The sequence below is a fragment of the Passer montanus genome, unplaced genomic scaffold (genome assembly GCF_014805655.1).
Source record: "Passer montanus isolate IOZ18808 unplaced genomic scaffold, ASM1480565v1 scaffold13, whole genome shotgun sequence".
NCBI lineage: Eukaryota > Metazoa > Chordata > Aves > Passeriformes > Passeridae > Passer > Passer montanus.
Genome location: NW_024359832.1, coordinates 5,151,151 through 5,170,600, shown reverse-complemented (window position 1 = coordinate 5,170,600; position 19,450 = coordinate 5,151,151). Strand labels below are relative to the sequence as shown.

The 19,450-nt window shown below is 35.5% G+C and overlaps 1 protein-coding gene across 5 annotated transcripts in view; it reads right to left on the bottom strand.

Annotated features, from left to right (window-relative positions):
* ATP8A1 (ATPase phospholipid transporting 8A1) overlaps positions 1-19,450 on the bottom strand; it is a 96,339-nt gene that overhangs the window by 4,702 nt on the left and 72,187 nt on the right. For all 5 annotated transcript variants that reach the window (XM_039698853.1, XM_039698854.1, XM_039698852.1 and 2 more), the window contains 5 exons: positions 16,632-16,688; positions 16,071-16,178; positions 5,460-5,548; positions 4,938-5,030; positions 86-177 (listed from right to left, as the gene is read on the bottom strand). In XM_039698853.1, the coding sequence (XP_039554787.1) occupies positions 86-177; positions 4,938-5,030; positions 5,460-5,548; positions 16,071-16,178; positions 16,632-16,688 (439 nt within the window). The remainder of the gene's footprint in view (positions 1-85; positions 178-4,937; positions 5,031-5,459; positions 5,549-16,070; positions 16,179-16,631; positions 16,689-19,450) is intronic.

The following is a 19,450-nucleotide window of genomic DNA, read 5'->3' as shown; positions in this document are numbered from 1 at the left end:
TACTTTTACTATAAATAAAGGCAGTGAAAGGCAGAATTTTGCTGCTGTTATTAATGGATATTAATTTTTGTCAGTGAACACTTACGAAGCAAGTTTTGTTGCAAGGAGTCAGAGCGATACAAGTTCACATGGTTCTTCTTAAAAACATTCTTCAGTAGTTGGGCTCTTTCAGTTAAGCTAGAGAGAAAGTAGACATGTAAATAAAAATATTTACTTACTAATTATCCTATCCCTTTATGTTTGAGTCTGCTCAGTGGGAATTAATTGTTAAATGAGAAGTGTCCATCCTCCTTTTTCTTTTTATATTGTGCCTGATGAATTATTAAGATGATGATTAAAAGCTTGTATGAGGACAGATTATTAAGTTCTGACCCCTGCTAATGATTTTCCTTGTCACAGTACAGGCAAAATATTGGTTTGAAACACTGCTGTGTGCTGACAACACAAACAAATGAATAATATTGTGAACTTCTGAGTGTGACTCCTTTAGAAACACACAATGTAAAGGGAAGCTTCTTTGATGTAGCACAGCTTGAATAGTGAGTGCCAGGCTGAACTAGTCTTTTTATCTTACATAGAAAGTGTTCCCAGCCTCTCTTAACACAGTACCCCAAAGGGATGGGAAGTGAGTGGAGGGAAAGCCACGTTCATGGTCATCAGCTGTGTGTACAGAAACATTACTTCCATGAAAAGTGTTCTAGAAAGAAGCTTTCCCCAGGAAACAATAGAAGGTGTTTTTCTGGAGATCATACCCAAATAACAAGCCACTATTGCTGCTAAGGTTAGCCACTTCAGCCCATCTCTCTTCCCAGCACTACTGAGTTTGTTGTGTTGTTGTGTACACACACTTGGGTACCTTTAGTGTGACCCAAGGTATCCCCATTTCAGCCCAAGTGGAAAACAGGAGCACTAAACATTTTTTAAATTGAGATTCAAGCATCAGCCAAATGCTGCAAACTTTAGTGAAATGAGTAGCAAAGGTAATGGGTTTTCTTTCTGTCTTATGCTGAAATCCTCTCTAATAGGACCATATGTTACTAAATAAATACCAGGTAGATGAGCCATAGCTCAGAAAAACTGCAAAATCTGACAGTTTTAATATAATATTAAATATGTGCAAGGGACCCAAATAAACTCTTCAGTGTCCTCTTGATTTGATATTCACTGTGAATTACAGCCTGTGTTTCAAGAAATATCAACCTATCACTTAAACACTTCCAGTGCTGAAAAATCCAGCCTCCTCTCAATGTAAACTGGTCTAAAATTAGTTCAATTAAAAAAGAGATGTATCTTATGTTTAATATGAGTATATAGTGATTTGATATTGCTACAGTTTTGCTAGAGTAGCAAAGTTGTCTCTTGTGCAATGATGTAGTAAGAAAAACAGATTTCACACACCTTATGTTACCAAGTTTTGATTACTCAAATTACTTTTTAATATTATTGTCAATTAGCTCAACAGACTTACCTTCCCAGGCTATCAACCAGACTAAGTGGTGCAAGGAAGGGAACTAGACTGCTTTCCTTACTAGATTACCATTCAAGCCATTAAATTAGAAATGTTCTTTCTTTCTTAAGTGACTCTATACTTACATATGAAGCTGAACCACTGTTAGAGATGGGGAGACTAATGGTTTATTATCTCATCTTTCTGTTACCCTCTAATCTGGTAGTTAAAGCATATGGTGAAAGCTTGACTTCGAAAAGCTTCCTTGGAAAATGAAAATAAACCTACTATTTCTACATCCATAGAGGAATGCTAACTGGGAAATCCACAGGGTAAGGTGATAGGCAGAAACTGCTTCTGTGGCCATGTTTTGAATGAAAAGATGGAATGAGACTTCCTTGTAAGAACAAAAACTAGGTACCAATTCCAGGAAGGTAGTTTGCATCTGCCAACTGAACCAAGAATGGAGAGGCTGAAGTACTGAAACACATTTTACTCTCAATGCTTTCCTAAGCTAACTCTCTGGGGATTTTTTTTCATCCTGCTTGCTCCTCTATGCTGTGTAGGAGCCTTCTTTTTTAGTTCAGAGCTGTAAACTGTTTAAGTGACATTAATAAAAAATTAGGGACTGAAATCTAAACTGCAAGAATACAGAGAATGAATAAATAAATCAGTATTTTAATGTAAAATTGGAGGATGGAAGGCTATGGGTACACTTAGTTACAGTTGTCAGTTGCATCTCCTTTGCAACACATCTGTGAAATCCTTATTAATGCGAGTTGAAATCAGAAAATTTCTATTAAATGTCTGACAGGTGTTATTTTCTAATAAAAACCATTTTATTTAAAACATTAGCATGCCTATTATACCATTCTTGGTACCATAATTCCTTGCTTGTATTCCCAAATGGAATGTTCAGATTGAATCACAGAATCACTAGGTTGGAAGAGACCTTCAAGATCCTTGAGTCCAACTCATGCCCTGACACCTGAACTAAACCATGGCACTGAGTGCCACATCCATTCTGTTTAAACACACCCAGGGATGGTGACTCCACCACATCCCCAGGCAGACCATTCCAGTACTTTATCACCTTTTCTGTAAAAATATTTTTCCTAACATCAACCTATATTTCCCTTGGTGCAGGTTAAGATTGTATCCTCTCTTTCTATCAGCTGCTGCCTGGTGTCACATTGGCCAGCTTCCAAGCTTCCTGGAACCTCACCAGTGAGCCAGGACTGTTGGTAAATGATGGAGAGCAGCTTTGCAAGCTGATCTGCCAGTTCCCTCATCACCCCAGGATGGATGCCATCTGACCCATAGTTTTGTGAACACGCAAGTGGCTCAGCAGTTCTCTGACAGCCTCCTCCTGGATAACAGTGGACCATTCTGCTCCTTGACACCATCTACCAACCCAAGAGGACAATTGTCCTGAGGACAAGCTGTCTTCCCACTAAAGACTGAGGCAAAGAAGGCATTAAGCACTTCTGCCTTCTCCTCATCTGCAGTTCCTGAGTTCCCTCCCTCATCCAATAGAGAACAAAGGTTGGTCTTACCATTCCTTTTGCCACTAGATTTCTTTAACAATGAATACTTTCTCCATAAAAGGTAAAGTTTTGGCTCTATCACCTGAATTTTAATACATTAAAAAAATAATGGAGGGAATAAAATCTTGAGAGATATTGAGTTGCACAACATCCAGTGATTTGCGTATAAGGTGGATGCTTGTATCCTTCAGTGATACTGGTCTAAAAGTAACTGTGGATAAGAAGAAGACCTAAGAAAACTATTCTGGCAGGTAACTAAACAGCTGTCATGGAGGACTCATAACTATTTAACTGTGGGATAAAAAGATAATCACAAAAGCGGTGGTGAAAACACCAAGTTCATCTTACCTACATAAGAAGGGATTTGGAAGACTTGCTGTGTGTAGAATGAGGGAAAAGCATCCTACCTAGACAACTGAAGTTAAAGTAGCTGAATTGGGAATACAGAAAAGTCTTGGGAATGCAAGTAAGAGATATTAAAAAAGTAGGTTACCTTACTTTTTTCTATACCCACAAGGTGTTCCCCTTTTAGCACCATCCAGTACTAATGTATGCTTTCTTTTCTGCAACTCATTCTTCTACAGCTGCAGGAAACTGCATGCAGGTATGTCCTCTTCTATAACCCACCACACTAGACTAGGTGTTCCATGGGTGGCAGAATGAGCTTCCAGGCCTCTTGGAAGCCCAGTTCCTTGCTACCGGGAAAGATGAACCCAACTAGAGACAAAAAATTATTGTGAAGGTGCTCATACAAGCTGGATACTGCCCCATTAAAAATGATGGTTATCACCTTGGTATCTGATGTAACTTGATCTCAACCTGGTAAATCCTTGTAAACTGAATCCCACTGAACTGGAAGAGGGATACAATAAGATTGCTAAAGTATCTTTATGGACAAAAGGTACTTTATGAAAATTGAACCTATAGTAAAAGAAGTGGCTGTGTTTTTTCTGGTCTCTTTCTGTGCATAGCTTGGTAGGAAAAAAGCCTTCTTGGCTATGCTTTTTGCCATGAAGATACTAAAAGAACGGCAGGCCAAATAAAAGAAAGAACAGGAAAATCAAGTATCAGCAGTTTTGGCTTTTTTTAGACTTCACAAAACTCATGAAAATGAAGACAAGAAAAGAAAGCTCTAGTTCAGCCAGATGGCACTAATGAATTGGAAGGGAGGGAGAGGGGGATTTTGTCATCTCATACATTCAGCAAGTGCTTGCTACAAGTTCAGCTTGGGGTTAAAAAGTCTGAAATATTTTAGTGAGTGTACACCTTTATGCTGAGTTTACATGTAGAAAAATGTCCAATTTTTAAGTTTTACCTTCTCCCTTTTCAAGTTATTGTTCTGGTCCATGAAGGAGGATGTAACAAGGGAATTCTTGTGGAGTCTAAAGTTAAAAATTTTACTCACTTCATATAGATTGATCAAATCAGTTTGCTCTGGACTGGAATTAAATACAAAACCAGCTTGTTATATTTGTTATATTCAATTTCAGAAAATACTAGACACATTTTTTGTTTTTTCTTATGCTACTGAGCAGCTTTTATAAAATTTAATTTTTGGTTTTTTGTGCTTAGGCCCTGTTTACAGGTATACTAGAAAATGACACAGATTTAAACTATTTTTGTTCTAACCCATTTTCTTCTTATTTTGTTTGTGAATTAATTGTTAACACGGGAAAAAGTCACAGAATTAAAATTGCACCTCAAGCTTGTTCTATACACAAGAACCAGTCAGCTACAAAGAAACACATCAGTTAAAGCTTTTGGTAAAAATCTCTGTGTAAGCCTATGAAAAAACACAGAGGCTCAGTAGACCTGAAGGTCCTTCACAGATGCTTTTCATTTACATGGATTTTCAAAAAAAACCTTTTGTCTTTTATACATGTACGAAGCTAAAATATTTAGCTTTGTTTTTCAAGACAATGTTCTACGGATTTTTACTGTACCTCTTGCCATGCACAACTGCCCCAGGATCCTCAGACTTTGCTTCCAACTCCTGAACTTCGTCTACCAGTGTCTTGTAAGTAGCTCTCTTTACTCTGTAAGTACATACAAAACACTGTCAGACTTACTCTTCTTGAAAGTAGAACAACACATAGTTTTAATGCTTATATAAATATTCAATTTATAAATTCATTTCCCCCGACTTAAAACTAAGATTTACAAGGAGAAATATAAAAAACCCCAAATCTAAAGAATGTATTTTATCATCTGTTCTTGCAAATTAGAAGCAAAAAATATTTATTAATAAAACACTACAATTATTGGAACATTTAAAATAGTAATAATTCTTGTAATGAAGTTTTTAAAAAACAAAGACGGTAAAAAATAATTCTGTATAATCATCAGAATTGATCTCAATTTGTTTTTTATTATATTAGTAATTAGTTTTTTATTATATTAGTAATTAGAACACACATTTAAAAGTCAGTACTGTCTTCTGTAAACACTGGCATTTCCGTACTTACACTTTGTATACTATATCAAGAAGTAAAGCTGTCATAGGAATACACAGAAGTCCCATCCAAAACACTCCAGAGCTGAACATCATAGCTGCCTGAAGAGAAAAATGCACAAAATGCGATGTCATGACAAGAACTAGCAAAAAAAAAAGAAATAGCAAGTAGTTTTTGGAGGCTATCAAAAGAAAATTTAAATGAATTATTCTAGTCTGACTAATGTGAAATAGAACTTGAACTCTTTTCTAAAATCCCCTGAGCTGCAACATAAATCCAGTAAATAGTAAGCACTATTTCGTGTCAGGAAGCTGGTAGAAAGATACACTGCTTAGCTCTTTGCATGGGGGAATCACCCCGCCACAGTGCTGCTCTACGTTGATTACAGGCTTTTCCATTAAAATCAGATTTAGCAAAAATCCACCCTTTTCCAACTTTCTCATAAATTAGGAGCATAGTTTTTCAATTTGCAAACTACTCCAATAGGACATAAAAGTTTCTGACCCTTCCTTTGGATACTGGACACTGTTACAATAATCCTGAAATATAACTTGGATCAAAGTTTTCTCCCACAGAATTCTCTGTACCACAGTTCCCACACTGCCACAGACTCCTGTGAAACAGATTGCTTAAAAATGAGAAATAAGAAAACAACTCTTTATGTAATTATTAAAATATGCAACATATTGTTAAATGAAGATCTAACACATGGTGAAATATTTGAAAACTACATAATTGTTTTTATCTGCGTATTTGTTTTTTCTGTACACCACTATATGTAATACATAGGAATTTCTTCTGTTCTTAACTTGGTCTGTAGAAATACTAAAAACTAAAACATATTGAATGGCCAAAACAAACATCACAATATATGGACATCAAAGAAAAAAACATGTCTTTACTCTTGTAATTCATGCTCAAATGCCTACAGTAATAATATTATGGATGCAAAGAATATGATACTTACTGCAGCATGTTACTACAGGTTTGAATTGCAGTCAGTATTAGAAATGCTTTTATAATGTAATTTGATTGTAGAGAGGCTGAAAGTAACATCACTACACAACAGTAGTGTAGCGTAGTTTCAAATCCTTTGTTTCATTACTTGGAGACTAATTTCTTTCACAGGTTAAGTCTCAGTATGTAAAATAAATAAGCCGAAATTTTACTAGTTTTAATTAGCAGACAAATAGGTAGGTTGCAGTAGCTGAAGTCTATTTTCTCAACATGCATACATAAACATTTAAGAATTATACTAAAAAATGTTGATATATGAAAATAGAAGCGAATTATTTTCAGAAAAAAAACCCATATAAACAAAAAGTTCAATTTACCTTGTTTTTGTATCCAAATTCCTAATGACATTGATTCTTTGGAAAGCATTAGAATGTACTTTAAAAATGTGGTAACCTTCCCATGGCTATGTAAAAAGGACATAGATATCACCCTGAGATTCTACTAACTACTTCTGACAACATTGCCAGCAAAGGTGTAAACACTGAGCAGTAGCAGGTTCAAAATAAAACAATTCATATTTTCAAAAGGGGAAAAAGGGAGAAAATTTTCTATCACGAGGAAATGTATTAGAGAAAAAAATGTATTAGCAGTCACTTTAAAAGCAAAACCTGACTTTTGACATATTTGATGAAATACTCATTTTCTAGAACAGGAGCTAATGGGAAATGTCTATCATAAATGCATTTTGCAAGTCATTTTATAATTAACTAGCAATTAGATAGACAGTTGCCTTAAAAACAAGAAAAAAGCATAAAAATACATTTTGAACTAATTACGATTATTACTTCCTATTATTAACAACATTTTTTTTTATTTTTAAGAGCATAGCAAAGAGCTGTCCTTGTATTAGCCACCCGGTATTAAATGTTTGCTGGTGAAACAGCAAAAGTGATAATGTAGGTCTTAGGATGTTAATTCTGACCATTGTAATGCTAACTATGAATGGAGGAACAACTGGCGCCTACTATTCACTCCATCCAGCCTTTGGCTTTACAAATGAACAACATGAATTGAGGTAAAAAAAAAAAAGTTTTTCTGCGTCATATTTGAAAGCCTGTCAGATTTTTTTTCTTTTACAGAGTTAATCCAAACCTAAAAGATTTAAAGCCGACATTCGCATTAAAGACAGAGGCCCTCTTTGTATTTTTTGGATGAAGAGGGGAAAAAATAAAATCCCACAGAGGTATTTCCTTCCTTTCTGTACAAGAAAGCTCCCCCCTCACTCTGTAGAAAACATTTTTGTCTCTAACTTTTCACATCTCTCTACACATAGGCAGGTCATCTGGGAAATGGCAAACCAATCCCTTTCAGACAATGGCACTAACAGGAGCAGCCTGTTCTGGGGACGGACTCTGGCTGCCTCTGTTTGTGGTTTACAAATTGTTCCTAATGTGAGAGATTTGTGGTCCATGCCAAGTCTTCCCCCTTTAGGCCTTGTGAAACCAAATGGAATCTGCCACAAAAGTGGCTCCCAGGGGAATTCAGAAGTAATCCAAAATGAGAGCTGGGAAGCTCAGTTTATTGTAGAACTTACAAATCCTGCAGGGAAGAGAAATAATTTGCTGTATGTGTAGTTCATGCTCAATATTAAGACTTTCTAAGATAAATTAACATTTTTTTAAAGTTTAGATTTTTATGTAGGTTCTCATTTTTCAAAAAAGAAAAAATTGCTGAGAAATACTCCTTTTCATGATTTAGTGGCAGATAGAAATCCTGGCTGCAAAACATTTTTAAACCACTGCTGAAGATGTAGTGTTAGGAAATTACATGTCAGAATGAACAGAGAATATTTGCTTTTTCCTCATTATGAAATGATCTGCCAAAACAGCTGGCTCAGATTTTAAAAAGCCTTTAAAAATAAGAAGAGAAAGAAAAAAACAGTGGTAAAATTCTTGCTGCAGAAAAGCTTACCCTTTTCAGTTTATCTATTTCAAGTATCATCAAGGTACACATCTCCTTCCTATAAACGACAAAGCTATAAAATATCAAAACAGCAACAAACCAGCAAAAGTTTATAATTTCAACCTACTGAAAAAACTTCATTAGTAGTAGTTATGTGCATGTGTTTGCCTCATATATGCCAAAGTACTTACTGTTGTAGTACTAAAACAGATCTGCATTAACTTCCAGTGCAATGAAGTTCCTACAAGAAAGTTTGTGTATTGCCTCTAGTCTTTCTTTGCTATGTAGAATTTAAACAACATCTTTTAGCTCCTTTTAATTATGAACTGTGCTACTTAGAATTGCCAAGAATTAAGTTCCTCTCTATTAGGATCTCTGGTTATTAGGTATATTAACCAAGACAGACCACTGGAAGCAGAGAAGATAAATTGGGCAGTTCAAAGATCAGCTCTGCTGTTCCTGTTTGAGAGAATGAGAATGTAATTACTGAATATGGAGAAGGATCTTTGAAGCATAACTGGGAATAGCAGATTCTGGATCATGAATAAATGTCTGCTGCTAGACCAAGTACAATTAAACATGAAGGTTTGAGGAGTAAAAATGGAAGCTACCTATTGGGAATTAAATAGAAAAATAAAAACCCCTTAGACAAAATACTTTTGATTCCTGAATGAAAGACAAAAAGCAGACTTTAAACATAAATTATTAAATAGTTAAAATATGTTAGTATCAGAATGGTAACATAATTTTAGGCCCTCAGGTGAGGACTGATGACTAAAATGGATATGTGACGAAATCTTATTAACTTAAAAAAATCGTCAATAAATCACTTTTTAAAAAAGTAATAATATTCTCCACAAATGTACACTGAAACAAGATGTTCACATAGGTATAGAAAGAAAGACATACAGATTACTGATTTTTGTTTTGTAAAGACTCACAGGTCTTAAAAGACAAGCTGGGAAAACTTGGAAGGGGGATGAAAATGTGCTAAAACTGTAGGATAATGCCTACAGGGGCCTTCTGCTGAGGATGGACTTGAGAAATATTTTGGACTATGAAGGAAAAGCCTAGCTTTTATTGTTGAATTATTTCAATATTTTTGAAAATTTAGTACACCGTGAAATGGAGACACAGATTTTGGATAATATTTTAATCCAGACTGGTTAAAAAGCAGTGCAACAGCAAAAAACCAAACCAAACAAACAAAATCAAAACAAAAACCCCCACTACCCTAGATATTATTGAAGAATGACCATATTCCATAAGTTTTGTAATAATGAAGTGAGAATTGATAGACTTTGGTATTTGCTTACCATGCAGAGCTCAAAGCTATTTTTTGAAATACCTATTGCCAACTCAGTTATCTGCCATGTTCCCTTAAAAGCATGGCACAGTAATTCTCTTTCTGGAGGAATTTAGATGCTAACACTGAGGAAAAGCACCACAGCAATTTTTCTTAAATATACAGCCATTAAAACTTATTTTTTATGCTGTATTCTGCAGAAGTTATTAAAAATATTCAGCTGTTTTTTAAAAGTGCCAGAGACAAGTATCCATTAACAGCACCTTTTACAGCTGGAGGGACAACACAGCAGGGTTAAAAAGCTCTAAGATCCTCACAGAGAAGCTGTTGATGTATGGGCTGGATGAAGGACTGTGAGATACACTGAAAATGGGCTAAATGGCAGCTGGTGATCAGTGTCAGGCTGGCTGGAGGCCAGTAACTGAAAGTGTACCCCCGGGGTCAATACTGGGTCCAGTTTCATTTAACATCTTCATTAAAGATCTGGATGAGAGGCAAAGCATACTCTCAGGAAGTTTGCTAATGACACAAAATGGGGAGAGAAGTGGCAAATGCAGTAGAAGATAGTGTTGCCATCCAGAGAAACCTCAAAGGGCTGAAGAAATGGGCTGACAGGAATCTCATGCAGTTGAACAAGATGGAATGCAAAATCCTGCACATGGGAAGGAACAACCCCAGGCAGTAATATATCCTGGGGGCCACCCAGCTGGAAAGCAGCTTGGCAGAAAAGGACTTGGTCCCAATGGACACCAAGTTGATAATGAGCCAGCCATGGGCCCTTGTGACAAAGGAAGTGAATGGTATCTTTTGGCTTCATTAGACGAAAATATTGCCAGCAGAGGGGAAGGCAGGTCCCCTCTACTCAGCACTGGTGAGGTTACACCTAGGAAAGTCTCCAGTTCTGGGCTCCCCAGTACAAGAAACACAGACATACTGAAATTAGTCCAATGTCCTGAAGAGTCTCTCATACAGGAGAGAAACCTGAGATAGCTGGGACTATAGCCTAAGAGAAGGCTTAGGAGGATCTCCCGCTCTGACTGGAGGGTGCGAAGACAGAGCCAGGCTATTTCCATCCCTGTCACAGCACAAGAGGCAAGGAGGGCAAACTAAAACTTGAATCTGAACATCAAGAGAACCTTTCTTACTGTGAGGGTGACTGAACAGGGACACAGGTTGCTCAGAAATGTTGTAGGGTCTCCATCCTTGGTAACACTCAAAAGCTGTCTGGACACAGTCCTGGGCAACTCGGTGCAGTGTTGGAAGCATTAGACCAGATGACCTCCAGAGACCTGTTCAACTGTTCTATGACTGTATTCTATCCTAAATACTTTGCTTTGTAGACTCTGCTCTACATTAGACTAAAACCAATTTCCACTTTTGGATCAAACTTTAGACAAACATCTTACTAGAGAAGACCTTTTCATTAGAGACCAAAGTATGTACATTTTCAAAAAAATTATTTGGTGTTTTTTGTGTAAAAAAACCCAGTGTAATAAAGGCATTAAAGGATGCATATCTAACATTTTAATAAGCATGATTTCATATAAGCAGGATACTTGGCATAATATAGAGAGAAGCAATGTTTAAGAAACCAGTGCTGTCAATACAGTATATTCTAATACACCTTTTCTACACAGTGCAGCTAAATCTTCCCAAAAGAAATATGACTATTTTTCACAAGACTTCTGAAAACCTCAATCAAATGATCTTAAATTCTGTAAAATACATGCTTCTACCTTAACTCCAATTTCCGCTAGTAGTTTTATAAATCCCCTGGGTCAGACAGAGCAGAAACAGATGGTGCTCTAGAGAACTTTACAGTGCATTGTCTACAGTGCGATAATAAATTAAAAATTTCTGTGGATACTGAACTTTTGCTTTAGTATCCATGTCATACTTCTTATTCAAGTAATTCTAAGCTATCTTATTAATCATATAGTTGTAAAAAAAAGAGGCCTAACAATTCAGAGCACAAGACAGTAACAAGGAGCATTACTAGTGTGAAATATACAGCAGATTCATTTGTTTTTCACCCGTCCTCAATTACAGGTTTGCAACTCAGACCACAACCAGATATTTTCAAGAAAGAGATAATCATATTCGTTTAGAAATGTATCTATTTTTATAATTTAAGAATTAGTCTGTGTTTTTTAAGAGGACTTAAAGGAAAAGTAGACCCATTAACTGCAAGGATGGAAGCACTAATGGAGGGTTCTTGTAGCTTTACAGCCTACTGACACATGAATAGAGGCTGCTCTTATTAGGTGAGGTAAGTTACAGAAATTTCATTAGTTAAACTAATTATTGCAAAAGGACTACACAAATATAAAAACATGCTACAGTACCTGAACTAGCTACATATACTACACTACATAATTAATTACTTAGGTTACTACCCCTTTTTATTACATATCCTTCATTTTTATGGCCAATTTTTCTACTTTCTTCAGCTTCATAAAGCCCATTGCTTCTCTTGTAGTTTTCATCCATTTTCCTTCTAGCCTGTGTCTGCCAAAAGACAATGGTGAACTGACAGTTTTCATCTGAACATCATCAATCAGTGGAAATGAATGAAGCTTTCTTCACTTGGAACTTCATTTCTTTAAGAAAAAAACCCCACAACTAGAATAGAAACTCTTTTAAGGTTGGAATGATATAACTGGTTTCAGAATTTTAATATGGAAAGCTACTCTAACCCAGACCTACTATCAATCTCTAACAGATAACCAGATACAGAATTACGAGCTATTCATATCAGGAGAACACTTGTGCTAGGATACCTTACTTATGTGAGTCAAAAATCAAATTGCAACTCTTCTGGTGCACTACCTGTTTGGCAACAAGTTATCACTACCTGTAGGATGCAGGACTGCTGTACCACTCTGAGAAATAGCCCTGTATAGGTGGACGAGTTGGCCTAGTGCAGATCTACCAGTCTTGAAAAACCAGAAAACAAAGGTCTTGATGCCAGAATTGTCTCAGCATGATAGATGAACGGGACATTTTGGATCAAGGGGGACCCTGTGTGTTTTTCTTCCAGGAAAACTCTGAGCAGAAGAGAGAGACAGAAAAATACACTTGATTACACTATGAGGATCATGTCAAGGAAAGGGGTATAGTGGCCTGGACAACAGAGAAAAATGCTGGAACTGTCATAATTTTTCATTTCACTATATTTTCTTTTAGAGCATGGCATTCTACCATCTTTTCTTCTGTGATACCAACATAGAGCAACCTATATGTAAAAGCCAACTTTAATTATCTTCTGTATAATTGGAGAAACACACAAAATGATGGAAACAATTAGTGTAAAAAGTCAGAAAAACATGCAAAAATATGTGATATATTTGTTTCTTTGTTCAGTAAGTGACTGAATGATGCTTGGATAGTAAAAGATGAACACAAACCAACAACTCTTATGCTTTAACTTTGGGCCACATTAGTGCTTAAATATAAGAGTATTAGCAGCATGAACTGACTTTTCTCCTATTACAACTCAGTTTTTTCTTGAGTCATTACCTTGCTGTGTTCTCCATTGAAATATATTTATCGGAGTTGAATATTTTATAGGAATGGATAAAAAAAAAATTAGTTTCAAAATATTTAGGTTAAAACCTTCCTCTGCATCCAGTGAATGAGTTTTCCATCACCTCCATATTTTTCTGTCCCCTTCAAGAGCACTAGAATTTTATCTTCTTGGAATAGAACCAGGAATAAGCAGGAAGAATCTTACTATTTTCATGATATGAATATGAAGGAAGACTGAATCCTTACCAGAATGTTTCATTAATGTTTCATTTTCTATCTCAAAGAAGACATGAAAAATATGTTTGCAGAAGATACCATCTAGCTGGAACTTAATTGCTGGATGAATATTATGTCAAGAATACAGACTGAAAAGACTATAAACCTACTAAGACAGAATTGTTACCAGCTCTAAGAAGAAGAAAAAGAATACCTATAAACTTTCAAAGGACTATAGTTATATAGCCTACAACTATATATATTCTTATAAATCTGAAGTTTATTTAAAAGGGGGAATTTTTAATGAACACATTTGGAAAAAAAATGCATGAAAGTCTCCTTCAGCATAATTTCTCAGATCATACCAGCTAAAATGGACAAAAAGCTAAGAAGCAGACATCAGCTTTTGACAGACTGACTTTTGCCAAGTATAGTTGATGAATTTTGCAAGTCTGACATTTGAAGAAATCAGGCAAGTAGTATTTGCATATGCAAGCAGAGTTGCTTATATAGATTTGTTTCTGTCACATCACAATCCCTTGCACAGATAAATCCCTGAATCTTTTAATTTCAATACTTTTGCAAGGCCTGATTTGCTACAGAGAAACGTAGTGAATTCTGTCCTGCCAGAGACCACTCAGTCAGTAGAGGGGCTTCCAGGAAAGCTCACAAAAATCCTGCTTGCAGTCTGAGCTGTAGTATGCATCAACAGGACTTTTAGCCACACAGTGCAGCGCAAAAAGCTGGACCAGAGTTTTGAACATAAGCTTTAATGGCCTATGATACTTTTAGGAGACTTTATTCTGACATCACAGACATTGAAATAAATTCCTAGAAAGAAAACAAAACCAACCTCAGTCAACAACACCCCCCCTTCGAACAACTTCACGCACATCAAAACTGCTATATACACATACATGCATAAGCAAACATAGGAACAAAATAAGATTACCCATTTCAAGTACAGATAAAGTTTTATCACAACAAATAAATGATTTTAGGTTCATAAGTCAGACTACTTTGGCACAATGTTGAATTCAAACCCTGAGAGCATTATTTTTGTTGCCAGCTAGATCTCTTTAATGAAGAACTGTTTCTAGAAGATCACAGGAATTATACTCCCTCAAAAACAGGTGTTTTCACAGTAACTTCAGGGTCTGAAAATGTACTAACTATAACATTGTTATTTCAATAGTGAAGTATCCACTCTTATGTCACACCAGGTATAACACACCATTTCGTTTCCACTGTGCTTATCACCATGAAAATTCTGCTGTCTTACAAGTTATAAAGTTTTTACAAAATCTCTAAAACCACCAAATTTCAAAAATACTCTTTCTTCTATAAAATACAGCATATATAAAGAAAAACACTGAAGTACCATAGTTTCAATTACTTTAATTTAAAATAATATAAAGATTTAGTTTTGAGTAGTGGAGGCAATGTGGTAATGTACAAGATCTACATATATACACAGATAAGACATTATGATACAGAGGAAAACCAGCTAGAAATTGTGTAATTTCAAACTATTTTCCTTAGGTGTCCATGTATTTAAGGTAACACCTTGTGCTTTCCATTAAAATGTAGTAGTTACAGAAATGACTATATACTATTTTTTCCTTTAACTGTTTAAATAGTTGTTGGATTTATGAGTCTTAATTACTTTCAAGAGAGGGAGAGATATGCACCTACATTTCCCACATCCTACATACATTTTTAAATTGCTGAATTATATCACAGTGGTGGTGGAGCTAAAGGGACTCACTCTTTTACTGGTGTAAGGCTTGATTTAGTTGATATACTTTGAGAACCATTAGAAGAATATCTTTCAGACACAAGGAAGTATTCTCAGTTTTTGATTCCCACTGAGAATGCACATCAGACTTCTCAGCTCAGGAGGTACTGGTCATGCCCAGAAGCAGACATTAGTGTCTGGGAAATGAACACTTGAGATGTTTCTGGAACTGGATGGTATTGAGAACTTGGGACTGCAGTTCCAATTAAATCAGATAAGGCAGCAAATAAGCATCTTTTACAGATTCAATCCAATCTGGAATATTCAGATCAGGTTTACACAAATGCAATTAAAAATGAATGAGAAACCACTAATTACTGTCAAAAGGTTAAAGACACATTACAATAATGCATTCCAAGCAGCACATTGATTGAAAAGGAAGTCTGCATGACAAGCAGTTCACGCAATGTTATGGCACCTCAAATTTTTTTTGAGGCATTTTACCAAAGTACTCGGAAAATGTGTAAAATTCAAGATTAAAAACAGCCTTAACCAGACTACTACTGGTTACTTCATTATAAAAAAATGCTCCAGAAAAATATGCACTGTAATTCTGAGAACTACATTTGGTGAGACTTCAGAAAATTAAAGCTTACCTAAGAACTGCAAAGCAGCTTACCTGTCTATTCTTTCTCACTAGACCATATACTCACAGCCTGTTAGCTGAGCTCCATTTTGACACGGGTAAAAATTTATTATATTTTAAATAAACATGGCTGCCATATTGAAGGTATAAAAGACAGAATGACATATGCACCTCTAGTTAGCAGAAGGATCCAGTAAAGATTAGGTCTCTACTACAGACTGAAACAATATTTTTTCACACATCTGGATGTTAGTTAAAATATATTTTTACCTCTCCTGACATGTCTGGTGCCATAGGAATGACTGGCCACAAAGAAGAGTAGATTCCAAAAAACACTACCCAAAGTGCAATGCTTCCCCAGATTGCTATATGGCTGAACTGTTAAAACAAACCAAAAAAGAACAGTTATCACAGATGCATTATAACATAAAATAAGATCTTTGGTACCTAGTGTTTACAATGCTATTTTGATATATTGGATTAAATTTCCAGGCCTTGTATTAATTTAACCCTATTACTTCACTTAGCTATTTCTTAAAGGGAAATGATACTATCAGCAGCAATATTACTGCATTTTAAGCCAATTTAAATTCAGTTACAGTAAGTCCAGAGCAATTTGATTTTTCTAGTTTAAGTATTACATCTGTCGTAATTTTCAATATTGAGCATTATTTTTTTATATGTGGATATTCTGTCCTTCCCCACAGTAACCAGTTTGCTACTGACAAACTCTTAAAGGGTGCAATATAACAAGTAAGAAGAAAACAATACAATTATTCATCCATCATATTTCACAGAACATTTGAGAATATGGTAAAGACATTTGCTTACCAAAGTCCAATATGAGGTCTCTAAGCCAGCCTTCAAACACACAGTCAGAACCACAAACTTCAGGAGAGAAAGACAGAGAGAGGATTCTTAATACAGAAATCTTAACATACAGAAATTATTAGTTTGGTTAAACTTTCAGGAGAAGACATGAGAAATAAATTGCTACTGGAAGATTTAAAGATACAACCCAGTAATAAGCTAATAATAGAACATTAAGAATTACTAGCTTCCATTAATAATGGCCACTCCCTTGATTTGGAAAACTCTTCTTTTGCATTAGAAATCTTATCATTGCTTCTTAGAACTCTGTAAGTCTGGCTCTTACAAAGGTGTTAGCATCTTTATTGACAATATTTAGGTTACACAGAAAGGTTTGTGAAAAGTGTAGTAGTCCTCTTCTGTAGACACTGAAGACCCTCCAGTTACAGACAGGATGACTACAACTTTATAGATAGATGCTGGATTGAAGAAACCTTGCAATTGTTCAAGATTACATTAATCTGAATTTAAAAAACAACCAAAAGTTTTGTTCATATCATTAGTAAATGAGTCATCTGCACCAAACCCTGAAAAGCCCAAGAGTTACCTGTTGGTAATATAAGACTTATGTTCTGCATACAATAACAAGTTGAGTAAGTCTGTTATGTAATTTTCATTATTCCCTCTGATCTTTACTCTTTTCTTATCTTTATACTTTTATAGAGCATTCTCTGAAAACATCACCTTTGTAGGACATGCTCCATTTTAGCTTACAGATGAGCAACAGGAGAAAGTTTATAATCCCACAACAAGGACTAGTTGATCCAGGTAAATTGTTTATCTCCTTCCTTTGAAATTCACTCAAGAAGTTTTCTGTTTACCAAAGAAATAGTTATGACATTCTGTAACCCACTTGTGAATGTGTATCACAAGTTTTGCTTTACATGTAATCTGAAGAATATGAGGCTGATAAAAGGAGTCACAAAGACCAAGCTCCAACTCTAACAGCTGTAGTTTAAATTCTAGCTTGTTGGACAACCTGGTAGCACTGGTTGTCAGTGAGTTTCTTTGTATCAAGCTTCAAGCAGACTCAGAAATTCAGAAGAAATATACTTCAATCAGAAGCTGAAGCAAATAGTTAAATATGTATGACAAATTTTTCACTCTGTCTGGGCACAGAAGGATACAAGTACTGCCAGAAAGCTTTCACCTATAAGCTTATACTTTCAATTCTGAAATCCTGAAATCTCCTATTTCAACTGTGCTATTAAGGACAAAAAAAAAAGTCACACCACCACAATTTCATTATTTAAAACATGTGTGAAATCTAATTAGAAGAAAATTGAGGACCATTATGAGTATTATAATTTGCTTGGTCTATCCAGTTTGGGTTCTGTATTTGGATGAATAAAAAATTTATGGAAAAATAACCCAAACAAACTCCTTTGGTACACTTGTTTGCTACTTAGTTCAGTCATAAGAGTAAACATTCTTCAGTGTAAGATCAAACATTGCTGCTGCACAGACAAAATGTATACACAAAATAAACACTGCAGATCTCTACAAAAGGAGATACACAGTGTGAGCAAAGAGCCTTTACTGACCTGTGATGGGATCAGATCTGATACCCCTAACAAAATCACCAACTACACACAGCCACTCCCTCAAGAATATGGGGTTTACTGCTCCCTCCTCTGCTTCAATAGTGTACTAAATCTTACCCAGGGAGCAAGAACTCAAACTGGTATTCTGTATAAAGACTGAGCTTTTTTAAAAAAAAAGACTCTCTGAAATGGTCATACAGACATTTTCACAGCACTCTATTGCTATTTGGAATTTATGTTTAAAGAAATAATTCCAGGACATATTATAAATCATTGCATATTTCTGAATTTTATTTGTGGATCCCAAGATACTAAATTATATCAACTTCCGAATTCTTTTCATATAGAGTTTTGCAGAATTGATGACTTCAGATGTCTGAAAATCACACTGTAAACAGTATGAGGAATGAGAATTACTTTAGCCTCAGAATTTTGATATGACTGACAACTGTTACTACTCATACACTTTACATGAAATGATTTTAAAAAACCAAAAAATCTCTCCACCGTAATTTTGCATGTACGCTTCAAATTTCCTTGAATTCCTGTGCAAGAGCAGGAAAACTTCAATTGCAACTTCTATATTTCCCCAGACTTTTAACCTGAAGTGAAAGAAAATAGTTTTTTTGGGAAATTCTTGACCACTCTGCAGGTTAGTAGCAAGAAATTAACCTCTCAAGATGGTGAAGTTTCAGCTCTCCAAGTTGAGAAGCAGTTGCAGAATGTGACATATGAGCAGCCTTGTGACCTCTGTTTTAGCATGTGTCTAAAATATTTTCCTTTTATTTCAGTGATGGTGTTTCCTTATTCCCCAAAGAAGTGATTTTGATGTGAATTTATATTACAGTCCCCTTACTTTAATAGAAGAATTAATTTCTTTTTTGTACCTGCCAACAGTGAGCAACTTGAAAAATTAATTAAACTTTTAACATTGAAGAACAGAGGACAGTAAGCATAACTTCTAAGAGAGATCTTAGAAAACCCAATATTGAGAAACATTCATATCTAGTAAGTGAAAAGCACATGTTTAGCTTTACTAATTTATTCTAGGAGATAAAAGATAAAAAGGAAAAAAAACCCTAATTATGACTATCTATGAGAGCAACAGAAGTTTACTGTTAGGTGTGGATCAGGTGTATTTCTGGTGGTTTGATTGCCTCTGAAAAGCCATCCCACAACCTTTATTCAATATGGCTCAATGCCTCTTTTAAGGCCTCAGGATAAATTAAGAGAGAG